This window comes from Rhyacophila brunnea, unplaced genomic scaffold (genome assembly GCF_057557595.1).
Source record: "Rhyacophila brunnea isolate RB1 unplaced genomic scaffold, BYU_Rbru_1.0 scaffold_12, whole genome shotgun sequence".
Taxonomy (NCBI): domain Eukaryota; kingdom Metazoa; phylum Arthropoda; class Insecta; order Trichoptera; family Rhyacophilidae; genus Rhyacophila; species Rhyacophila brunnea.
This window is the reverse complement of record NW_028232774.1, coordinates 23222373-23235860: the sequence shown is the minus strand read 5'-3', so window position 1 is coordinate 23235860 and position 13488 is coordinate 23222373. Positions and strand designations below refer to the sequence as shown.

At 30.4% G+C, this 13488-nt stretch overlaps 1 protein-coding gene and 1 long non-coding RNA gene across 3 annotated transcripts; both read left to right on the top strand.

The window, feature by feature from the left end:
- The first annotated feature begins 28 nt into the window (after positions 1 to 28).
- On the top strand, positions 29 to 4814 carry LOC147077931 (uncharacterized). Its single transcript, XR_015072254.1, has 2 exons — positions 29 to 4066; positions 4097 to 4814. It is a non-coding gene; the product is annotated as an uncharacterized LOC147077931 (long non-coding RNA).
- An 886-nt stretch (positions 4815 to 5700) lies between these two features.
- Positions 5701 to 10219, top strand: LOC147077930 (uncharacterized). 2 transcript variants are annotated; one of them, XR_015072253.1, is made up of 7 exons: positions 5701 to 5942; positions 6033 to 6288; positions 6415 to 6541; positions 7181 to 7301; positions 7499 to 7732; positions 9014 to 9744; positions 10064 to 10219. XR_015072253.1 is itself a non-coding variant. In XM_085960944.1 (6 exons), the coding sequence occupies exons 1-6, from the start codon at positions 5835 to 5837 to the stop codon at positions 9494 to 9496; spliced, it is 1329 nt and encodes a 442-aa protein (XP_085817070.1). In that variant the 5' UTR covers positions 5701 to 5834; the 3' UTR covers positions 9497 to 10218. The 2 variants fall into 2 exon arrangements, 1 of the variants encoding a protein (XP_085817070.1); XM_085960944.1 differs by having other exon boundaries at positions 9014 to 10218.
- Positions 10220 to 13488: the final 3269 nt, after the last annotated feature.

Genomic DNA, 13488 nt, shown 5'->3' with positions numbered 1-13488 from the left:
ATAATGTATTTCACCGTTCAATATTAAATTGTCACGCTTCATAGATGATCATTATTTTCATTTAATTTAAAAATGTGCTGTAATATTTTATATTTCATATGTAAATTTTATTATTGAAATGTTACCAAAGTATAGAATACAATTTTTGACAAGATCTTAATAACTACTGACAAAAAATAATCGTTGTAGTAAATTATGATTACATACAACATAGTGAACTTTGTGTGTATGTATTACAAAACAATTATCTATATTGTTGATTATTGATTTGTCTGTATTGAACAGTATTATGTATTTTGAATTCAATTAAACCCAAAGAGCTAAACATTGAATTCTTTTTAGATTATCTACCGCCTAATGACGGATAGAATAGGCTAAATATTTATTTGGTTATCAGGATTGATAATGCTTTTAAAGGGGCTCAATTTTTGCATACCCTACAATATTAAACGCTTGTTGATTTCTTCATTATTTTACCCCTTAACCATAAAACTATTCTCATTTTATACCTCAGAAAACTATTTTTGTAGATTTATTTTGCTATTTTAATTGAGTATGTAGGTATGTATAATTAATTTATATATTTTTACTTTGTGATGGAATGTAATTGTTATACATATATGAATATTCAGTTTGACATGCTCAGTGCGAATTTTCACATCGGTGAACTATTGGACACTATTTCTTCATATTTTTGTGAAATTATTATTCCATAAATACGGCCTTTGTCATTTTGTTCTTGATTCATTGGCTGTAATTTTGTTCTTGTATAAATTAATGACAATATACTTTTAAACCAATATCCCTTTAAATTATAAAATTCATTCAATTAATCTGTGTCTAATTACATCTTCTTTTATTACTGAATAATTTCAGATTTTAACAATTCAAACTAACTTTTTATATTATATTTTTGACTATTACATTATTGTTTTTTTTATTTATTGTAATTTGTAATTGGGTGTTTTGTTGATTATTTAAGTACATATATTTTTATTAAATAGAATCTAATGACTTGTATTTAAAACTATATCAGGCTATCTATCCTTAGATTAGCTTTGTACAGAATGCACACTTTAAAATTAGATTTTTGCTGTTGTAATGGCTATCAGCATTATGGGAAACTGTACTTACTGTATTCTCATATATTTTAACATATGTACCCTGATTTAAATTAATATACGGCACTCGAAAGTTACCATAAAGTTTTAATTATTATGGTTACGTACGTAATCAGAAGATTGTTCGTTAGGTAGTTGGAATCTGTGTTATTGACTATCGGTTACAGAGGCTATAAATAATGATAATAATATTTTCAAACGTTTGCCAAATATTTGTGTCACACGAAATATTTATTTTTTATTATATCGGAGAAACTGATAGAGTTGTTAATTTACTTAAAAATTATAGAAACGCATAGTGGTCAATTATTAAGAAGTGGTACTTTTAACTGAAATGCTCTAGTGTTAATAAGTGACAGAAGTCGAATGATACCGAATGGAGTATTAATTTTCACAAAAAAATATATACAGTCGAACTTGGTTATTACGAGGAAGATGGGACCAACTGAATTTGCTCGTTATAAGCATTACTCGTTATATTGTTATATGTATAAAATTTTTCGCGCCACATTCTATTTCAGCATAGAACAATCCCTGAAACAAGCGTGGCATTCATAAACTACAAAAGAAGTTGTTTATTGTAATGAAGTGCTGAGCCGCCGGCGCTGGTAGGTATCTACTGAATTCACAAAGCTTGGATTTTTTATATGCAATTTCAACCATATGCGTGGATAGTTTTTCAATGTTGTCGGCGAAAACACCAATTTGGTATTTAGACGCTTAACTAGTGTCATAAACGTAATCCAATTCCGGCGGCATCCGTCTAGTTAACTGCCCGGTCGGATTTTATTGCTTAGGGTCGAACATGCTGTTTTTAAACGATCGACACATTTACAGTTTTGCTCGGTATACCCAAGAAGTAGCTTGTTATAAATGTGAATGGGAGAAAATCATAAACTAAAATGTCAACGAATGTTTCCTCACAACATTCGAGATCTCTCTATTTCCGTGATTGTAATAACCAAGTTTAACTATATATCGGGTAAATTGTTGTTCATCTGTTGCTTTATTTGCATATTGGAAGTTGATTAGAAAAACGGGTATATACATCTCACGACTATTTTATAGTCTATGAGATATATTTTTTGAAAATATAGGATATTTATTATTGGTAGCTGCAAGAATTAATGATGTTTGACTTTTTGACGCTCACGAAAGTAATGCAAGATTAACATGATAATAGTAGATTACTATTTCCGCCTTCCCAATAAGATAATATTGTACTTAAAACTAGCATCTAGTATCCCCAATCTCACAAATTAAAACTAACATAAGCCAAGAAATAGTACGGCATAATTAGTCTAAAACTTTCTTCAAACATTGTAGGTAATAATGCACAAAGTAAAATAAAATTAACTGTGCATTTCGTAGATAATATAATATTTTCCTAAGGTCGTTGATAAAAATCAAAATTAACTTCAGATGACCTGTTTATCTAAGTATGAAAACAGAGTAGTGCATAGAGATTATTAGTAATCTATAGTCTCAATCTTAGGGTTAAACTGAATGGTTTGTGCCTTGTCACTACAAAAATAATGACTGATTTATTGAAGCTCGTTTATTCATATTGTGAAATGTGAGAGCTGCCGGAGCAGTATGGATTTATTAGCAGCGTTTGAATCCTCACTAATAATGCACACAATATTGTTAATTAATAATTTAGTATAATGTAACTTTATTTTCATGCCAAATAATTTATTTTCGTATTCTGCTGTTAGCTAGTCAAATTTAATTAACTAATTAATTACTATACCCAGAAATGTATGTAAGCCTAAGTTTTTTTATTTAATTTTATTTTTAATTATGAATTTTACGCTATTTGCATACATTACGAAAAAAATGTTATTTATGTATTTTAGAGTATAATCTTATTAGAAGTCTACTTGTGATTTAAAGAATGTGTATAAATTTTTAAACATTTAGATACGTTTAGCGCTTCACGTTTTTTGTTCTGATAGTCATGAATCGTCGTCTGCTGCTTTTATAATATTGTTCAGAGTGAATTTTTATACAATTGCTCGTTAACTGTTGTAATAATTATTGTTTCTATTACAAAAAAATCTTAATGTCAGGTGTGTCAAAATCGTCTGAAAGACATGGCTGTAATAAATTAGGTGGTGACTGTTGAAAAATGGACATGCTTTCCACATAGGAATGTTCACATATTAAGTTATACTATTGATAGAATAATCTCTGTGAAGTCTTGTCTTCACTTATCATGACAATACACAGTCTATTACTATAAACATGTATCCAAATCATTTTATGCGTTGTTGGTATTAAGGCCTCTTTACATAGGATTAGTCCTAATCATTAGTACTCATTACTCGCACTAATATTGCCATGTGTAAACAGGCCAAATTAGTAATAAGCATTATTCAACCTATTTACGCATGTCGGTATTAGTGGGAGTAGCGAGTACAAATGATTAGTACTAAGCTCATGTAAACAAGAACTTTGACAAATATCTTTTATGAAAAATGTTTTACAAAATATTTACGCAGTGTGATATGCTTTTGTGTTTAATAAAAAATTCATTGTTAAAGATCTTTCATAGTCTAATACCGACCCAATACAAAATTTATTTGTGTATTTGTTTGATGAATGTGATGCATTTTCACTGTCTAGTTATCGCAGATTGCCTTTCGTTTCAACAAAAAAGCATAAATTGTAATACAGTAGAACTTTGATTATCCGGACTTATTGGTGATGAAGATATTCTGGATAATCTAAAAAAATCCTTTTTACTTGTAAGATGTAAAAAAATTCACCCGTAATGTATGCCGTTTTCTGATGGTCATATTAAAATCCAGATAATCTAGAATCTACTGTATATTGTTGGTGATTAGAAAGAAAAATAATGTTACATATTTGATAATAATATGAATTCATCATGTGATTTTATTTTTATGTAGATCTTTCGGGAGATACAATTTTAATCATCTGTAAAATATTTATTTAATATGTTGAGTTAGTTATGTATGACTGATTGGATATGTTTATTACGAAGTTTATTGGCAGTGGAAAGGTTGCCCATAGAACTAAATAATAATGAAAAAAGAATTTATTACCCTGGTTTATGTGGAATAAATATTGTGATGTGAAATCAATAACCTTTAATGTAAATCAATTAATTACCTTTGAATGTAAATGAAATAGAGAACTATATTGACGGTTCATCAAGATGTGATTTTATTATTATTGACACAGCAGAATACGATAGATTACAAAATCTGGCAATTGCAAATAAAAACATGTCTTTTATATATACATAATTAAATGCTGTATTATTTTAATTACGCATTCATGATACAATAAATCCGCTAATTTAATAACACCAACTGATTTTTCATTAATTATAAATCAATAGTTGTTTAACATAGTATGCTAGGTTAATAAATCTCTATTAATTATGTCTATGGCTATCTTTGTCTGAGGATGGGCGACATCGCTTACTTAAATTTGGTTCCTAAAAATCATATGCACAACAATTATTATTATTGTGGATTTATTTTAAACAGGACGTGTTGTAGTCTACTGTATAATTACTAGCTGAATTTATATATTATGTTAAAATAATTATTGTTATCAATAATCCAGTTTGCTGTGTTGCTTTCGCAATGCGGAAATACTAGTTATTGAAGTGAATTATGTAAAAGCATTGAGTATATTAAATACAAGCACTTATTGTTATTTCATTGTGTTTTATTTCTTCACTCCTAATGTAATCTAACCTAACCTAACCAAACCAATCCAAAATACTCAGTATCATTGTCTATTCTTTCAAAGTTTAGGATAATATCCTAGAATAGACATATTATGTCAAATAAAATACAATATTTTCTAATAAATATTATTATGATTATCGCAAACCCATTTTTGTAACAAGGATTTCTTCCATTCAAACCTTCATTTAATAAAGAATCATCAGTAATTCACGATGTACTGCTTGAGATAAAGCTTGCATACTATATTATAATAATGCTAGTAGCTTTAAACCCCGTTTACACGTGCATGGATTTACTGTTGACAGTAAGGAAATGTATGGGTAAACATGTATTACCCTGCAGTTGGCAAGATTCCATGCGTGAATCAAAGAAGTTTGGAAGCTTCTGAATTTTCATGTGACAGTAATTTTTTTTCAATCTGCGCAGTAAACCGATAGTGGCGAACCTGCCGGCAAAAAAATGAACTTCCAGATTAACCGATTTTCACTGCTGTCAAATAGTACCGTAAAATGACAACATCACGTCTCGCTCACTCTTAAAGAATGAATTGGAGAGACAATCAGCACTTTTATGTGCTAATAGTTATTGTTACAATAGTTTAAAATAAGCACTATTGCCAACAGTAATTCCATGCACGTGTACAGGCGCTATTACAATATATTGCTTGACAATATTATTATGTTAAATCAAAGAGATTGAAGACTCTCTTTGTGTTAAATATATTTTAAAATCCCGCCCATTATAATTTGTATTGATTGGCAAACCTGAGTGGATCTTACTTGCCAGTATATTAAATTTGGCATTTAATTTTCTCGTAGCTTGTAACACTGAATATGAGTAAATTGACAGCTGTCAAATGTCGGTTTATTTACTTTATTTATACAAAACAAGTCATATTATAGCCTATACTTTTTATCATATGTATGTAATAGTTACGATTATTTAAAAATAATCAGACTGATAAATTGATTCCTTATGAAAAATAATGGATAGTCATAAAGTATGTAGAGCATGCTTAGCAACAAAGAAAGAGTTTTATAATTTGTTTACAGCGTCAACATTAGAAATGTTTACTGTTTGCACCACAATTGAGGTAGGTATTGAAATCTAAACATTTCTTAAAAATCGTCAGTTTATTAATACTTTTATGTCGAATTTTGTATTATAATTGTTTTATTTCTAGGTATCCATGAATGACTCTTTACCTAAAACACTATGCATCACTTGCTTTGATTTACTCAATAAATTATTCTCCTTTAAACAACAATGCATCGAGTCTAATAGAACATTACAGTTAATAGATATTAAAACAAAGCTAGAGGCAGAAGTAGAAATAGAAAAAGAAGATATTACAATTGAAATAGTGGACCCGTTTATATCTGATATCAAAGGGAAAAGAGGCAACATAAACGGTACTACCGTAAAAACAGGTTTTATAGGTGATGAATATTTTTAAACATCAAAATATAAATCAACAAAGTCGATATACCTGTAACATTTTTATTTGAAATGCGTAAAAAATGTTCTCATATTTATTTTATTAAGTAATAGTAATTTTCTTTCAGACGAAAATAGTATATCCAACAATATTAATTTATCGCCAAAACCAGATGAAGATTACAATGATTCCGACTTTAATCATGAAAACGATGTAGTCACTGAGGAAGATGAAATCACACCTAAAACAAAAATGTCTGTATTCTTCATACATAATATTGCCCCTGTTCTTGCCAAAATGAAAACTAGTTCTGAGTAATTAGATTTTAAACATTTCTCACATAATTGTACTTCAATCTTGGCCTTGATTTAACAGTCAAAATGTAGTCCATGTGTTGCGAGTCAACGCTTGTAAGCAATGTTTGGCCCATAATTAGCAGTTAGTCACATAGCATTGTGCGTGGTAATTCATTTTTTTACCTTTACAGGGCATATGGGTCGTTAAAGCTGCTTGTTTGGCTGGGTCCTAATGCTCTAACTCTATTTATCTATAATAGGGTATAGATGTCATAAACGATAATGTAACTAGAATATTAAAATGTTCAATATTCAGTCAAATATAACGCCGTTGCACCTTCAAAATCGGCTATGTGCATAAATTTCACAAAACAGGTTTTTTGCACCAAAATTTTTATAATAATTCCTTCTATACCAAGGAAAAAATATAATAATTATGATAAAATGTATTCTGGAATTGCTTTAAAAAATATTTCGATGTTGTAGGCGACGGGCATTGTAATTCGCATTGTTTTTAGCCTCTCCTGTAAAGTTTTGAAAAATGCGCAACGACGATAAGTAGTTTAGGATTAAAATGTTCACCATTTTTTATTACAGCAAGGAAAGAAAAATAATAAAACATAGAAAAAAGTTAGATCATCCTTGTCTACAATGTAAAAAAAAGTTTCCATATCCGGAACAACTGGAAGCTCATGTAAAGACACATCAAGGAATGGAGGTAAATAACTAAATAAAAAAAACAAAAAAGCATTTTGTAACCTTGGTCTTGGGTACTGCAGACATGTCTATAAATGAAAATACATACATACATGTACAATTTAATTTCAATGATAATTTGAATGTATTCAAATAAATACCGTGAAAGCTACCTTTATATTGTTTTGCAGTATGTAACTATTAATTTAATTGTTTCAGTATGAAATTTTGTGCAAAATTTGTGATAAAAAGTTTACGCAATGGCATGCATTACGTAAACATAAAGAATATGTTCATATGACAGCAGGAAAGACTTTAGAATGCCCGACGTGTGGGAAATGTTACAAAACTGCGATAACTCTTCACTATCATCAAAAAATGAAGCACCAAGAGAGAAAGGACTTTGTTTGCCACATCTGCGGAGGATCATATAAATCAGTTAGTGGCTTTCGGGTAAGCGTAAGATTCGGTATTACACAAATATAAAAAAATGTATGAAAAATTTCTTGCACATCCTTAAGAGCATACATCAGTGAAATGGCAAATATTTTTCAACAATAGGTGGGATGAAATTTAGCACTCGATGTCAATCAGAGAGCGATTCACAAGCTGTGAACACGTCAATTTGTTTTGTGATGGCGTCGGAGGAATATATTCTTAAATCGTTTAAGGATGACTAAAAAACGTTACGTATTTACTCGAAAAAGAAAAATGACAATGAATATATTATTATTATTACTAATATAAGAATAAACATAACGTTAAATGGAGGCATGTTGAATTTTTATGACAAATTATTTTTGTTCGTCACGCGTTGTTTGCACAATCTGCGCGTCGCGTAGTCACGATCTTTTTAGACCATGCCTTATCTGAAGTATAACCTTAAAGGATGATTTAGGTTTTTTAAAACTTCTCCATTTCAATACCAGCTTCCATTGATTTAATAATTTTAATGATTATTAGTAAAGCACAATATCACCCTCATCATGGCATGGCATGCTTGCAATAAAAGGATGTAGACCTAAAACATTGCTTCTACGCGTAAAACTGTCTACGCTGAAAACACAACAGTGTCAATTAACCGAAGACTGGTCATCTGGCCCAATTTATCTGGCAAAAAACACCTCATAAGGACCACTTTTCCATATCGTCGCTATAGGATTGGCTTGTCAAATATCCGTTTTTATCGATATCGACCGTTTAATACAGAATGATTTTTTGTATCTACATGGACCAGAACCATCCTTTTCTTTAAATTGCTTTGTAATGAAAACAGCATTTATATGCTGTAAAAACAACAATTTAAATATCTCCGTGTATTTAAATATAGGATAATGTAATTCGTTTTTCATCTCCTGAACATTTTAGATTTGGTCTATTCGACAAACCAATCCTACAGCGACAATATGCTTTTACAGATTTGTGATGTATCATGGGATGACTGACGGCTGCAAATAAAGACGTGTGGTTTTCTTAGATGCAGATTGAAAAAATACTATTCATAAAATAATATTTATTCTCACTTCACTGTTTGTGACTTTGTTTAGATCTTTTTGCTTTGTGCAGTTTAACATGAACTTATCATGGCGCCCTTTTTGTATTTTTTTTTACCATGCTGGCTGGAAATCCTGCGCATACATATTATGATCCATCTACACCCGATATGGTAACTTGCCTTTACTTTGACAAGTGTGTTAATAATATCTTAATAATTATTTATGTGTTATTTTTCAGAACCATATAGATACCCATAGAGAAAACCGCGAGAGAAAATATGAATGCAAAATCTGCGGTAAGAAACTATTATCGAGTGGCTATTTAAAAACGCACATGTTTATTCACAAAGACAGGAGGTTTGTTTGCGGCACGTGCTCACGTCCGTGTTCCTCAAAAACAAATTTAGCCACACACATGCTCACTCACAGTGGCATAAAACCTTTTCTTTGTGGAATATGCAACAAATCCTACGCCACAAAAATGTCGTTCGCAGAGCACAGTCGAATACATTCCGGAGAGCGGCCGTTCAATTGCGATCACTGCTCGATGGGCTTCGTGTCGAAGAAACGACTCACCGACCACCTCAGGACGCATACTGGCGAAAAACCCTACAAGTGCCACAGATGCAACCAGGGCTACCAGATGCGGGGCGGGCTAAAGAAACATTTGAGAAAGTGCACGAGAGGTGACAAAATCCAGGAGGGGCTGGAATCCGTCTGACCACTTTGAATTGCGACAATATAAGTATCTCTTATAATAGTGCACACTAAAAAAACTTGGAGTGCTTACTGTTCCGTTTACATGTGCGTGAATTTACTGATGACAGTACGTATTATCGCGGTCATAACAAAAAATGCATATGTAAACATGTATAATCGAGCAAATTGCAAGATTGCATACATAAATCAAAAAAGTTCAGAAGCTTCTGAATTTTCACGCGACAATTGGACTGTGCGATATCTGCGCCTGCGCTAGTGGATATGAACGATAGTGACAAACCTACCTGGAAAAAACCAACTACACCGCGCAGACTTATTTTGTTGGTATTTTCACGACCTGTCAAATAGCACCATAAAATGACAACATCGTGTCTCGCTTACTCTTGAAGAATGAGATTGGCGAGACAGCACCTTTACGTGTAAACAGTTATTATCGCGATAGTTAAAGTTAAAATACACACTATTGGTACAAATAAATCTATGCACCTGTACAGGCGCTATTATCTTACTAATGGTGAAATTGCTGTAATGCTTACAAAAAAATTTACTTCAAAAAGAAAATCAAAAGATGGAGATGATAAAGCATCTGAATATTATGATTGTAAGTAATGTTTGTATACAATATAATGAATAAAATCATTATTTGTGGGATGGGACGTGTCACAGTTATAAATTATATTATTTCACCATTTAATTTATAATAAAAGAGCTCGAATACGGTTTATTTAAGTGTTTTATTCAAACATATTATGAGGGGTAATTGAATCCCTCAAGTATTAACAGACATATTTATAGAACATTTTACATGAAAAATACTGTATTGGATATTGCATAAGACTTACTCATATATGGAATATTACGGAATATATCACAAATTTACACTGAAACTTATCAAGATATACTATTAATTCAATTAAGGCAATACAAGATAACAAAGATATTCATTTTAATATAAAGGTCAGTACAAGGCCAAATTTGCGTGCGTATACAAACACTATCTGTGGCTTGTCGGTTTTTTCGACTTCATCAAAGAGCTTCTGTGCTCAGTCTGGACGTTTTTACTTCTGCATACGGCAGTGCACGTACAATTAAAACAACTGGATCGGGATTTTAGGTGCACGAACAAGAAAGTTGTGCACAAAAATTTTAATCTGCACGAACGTCCGTACGTGTAAACCATTTGTCAAGTCAGTACCGACCTTTATGACAAACAAAATTATGACTTGGTTTAAAATAGTACTTACCATTTTAGTTATTGTTACATTAATTCTCTGCAATACACTATACACATATGCCTCACGTAACGGCTTATTATTAAAAATACAAGGTATTTTGGCAGCACAATGGCATATATTAGAACAATAAATTACACGAGATCGTAATGGTTCATCTACATAAAGTTATTAGATAATCTTTTTTATATATAATTAATTTTTCAAGACATAATTTGAGTTGTTTAGTACAAGTTATTTATTTAAATTATACAAAAGTACATTGTTAATCATTGCAAAATAGTTTTTCAAATCACACCATAATATTTTATTAATTTATAAGCCTTAAGTGTGCAAAATAACATATAAAAATATTAAATTGTTAGCGTTATTTAGATAAGATTGGCAAGAAGGAAAAATGTTAGGCAAAATGCAGAAATACACATTTATACTACTAACTCTAATAGGCTGTGTCTGCATTGAAGCGTGTTTCTCTCAGGAGACAAAATCTCTTAAAAAATAGAACAAATTTTAATTACAGGTCTAATCAATCGAGTTTGCTCAGCCATTTTGTACAATATTTAAAATATACTATGTCATGATAATATTACACGTCACATGTAATTCCCTGGAAGATTTTTTCCGAGTAAATATTAAGTAGCTTTAGAAAAATGAACACTTCCATAACATAATATGTATTTATTGCTCCGTCTACAAGATATGCTTTTTGATTGAAATTGAATTAGGAAAATATAGCATGTGAAATTTCTCTTACACGAAATTAGTGCTTTTATAGGTTTATTTAAAAATTGCATGCTCAATATTGGTGCAGAATTTCACGATAACAGTCAACATGACCGCTAGATTCTAGACTTCTGCAGATCTATTCCAACATAGCACTGTATTCCAAGCGTTAAGTATCCCGGAGTTATGAGATGGAAAAAATAATGATTGTTAACATCGCTTCTTATAGTTCGAATAGATCTGCTCGAAACATAATTCTCGCCAAAATATCTCACTGAGGAAACAGCAGTTTAAAATTAGCATATTACAATAATGTTAAATATAGTAAATATATAGAAAAGTAGAAATAAATCATATTATTTGAATGAGAAGACTAAACAAAGTCTAAATTAACTACATATTGATGACATGATTCATACAAAGAATTGATATTAGTACTAATAAAAACATAAGACTAAGATAACAACATATCATTATATTAATTCATTAAGTACAGCAAATTGGAATTTCTTTTTATTAGTGACAAATCATGCAGTCTGTTCCAGCTTCCGTTGCCAAGGTAGTTTGAATCCTATTCTCACTTCCTCGGCGCTGATAAAATAGTCTGCAACGTTCACAGATCTGTTAATGCACAGAGGCTTGAACTGCGTGTCAGATGAGTAGAAATACAATCAAAATGACATGACAAAATAATATTTGCGGTGGAATGTCAATATAATATATAACAAAGTCGGATTTTAGTAATTTGACATTTTTCTGTATAGCACTAGTCACACTTCAATTACAGGTTTCCGCTTGTATTTAGCTTTCGAACTATTGACAAACTTTTGGTTTTGTGCATTCACACAAAACAGTGTTAAATTGTCTTAAACGAGTTTGTAATGGAACCATACCTATTATGTAAACAATCACTTACTAATACTAGGAATGAATATTAAACATTAGTATAATTGAAAATTCATATGTACCGCGTTCGTTATTGTTGAATTATATAACTAAGTAGGGGCTATTCAAGTATTATAAAAGCACTTTTAATGAAATCAAAAAAATTTTAATTTTAGTACTCTGGATTTATTCACACGGCATGGATTAATAATTATTTAAATATGTAATTTATAAGAAAATGTCAAGTAATATTCCCCAGAAGGTATATTATCGTGTAATCTTGCAAAGGGAAAGGGGATCCGAATTCAAAAAAAATGTGCTTACATAGTACTTAAATGGCCCCAGTGTACTACACAATATTTAACGTAAAATTGAAAAACAGTTAAAAGTATATGTATAAAGAATATTTCCGGTAATAACTATAGCCACCCAACAATAAATACACAAAAACTATCAAACTTCATAATTATTATTTGGAAAACTGACACCACAGATAAAAAAAATTAAATGCCTCATCAGAATATAATAATATGTAAACGTAAAAATTAACAGTAGAAAAAATGAAAGTCTAGGTATAATGATCTTAAAAAATATAAAAATCAAAGACAAGTAAAGTAAATTTGTGATTTTAGATATTATTGTCTATTTGAGTAAAACATCCGATTGTAAATATCAATATTGAATAATTATTGGACATTTATCCTTAAATATATAAACATGTCAAACCTCCTAAATCCATGTTTTGATACGAATAACTTCAATTCAGATTTTGGAATTTGAAATTTACTAAGCTTGTAAGTGTTAAGTAATCAAATAGCCTTCCAGTGTAATTAGAATTAAGAAATTAAAACCTGAAGGTGTTCCGTAAAGTTTAGCATTGTTTTCATTTTCTCTGGACAATTTTGGTAATATGGACATAGAAGGTTTGCGGAGTAAGACAACGATATGACTTAACATCACTGCTGACAACATTACAATATGTTTTAATGTTTAAATATTATTGTCCACGATTCAATACTTATTTACAGATACATATACAACAATAATTATTATTATGTTACACTTATTCGATTTCATTATAATATTATTATGTAAGTATTTACTTATTGTTGTCAAATATTTGGCCACAATCACAAGAACAGGGATACTCGAT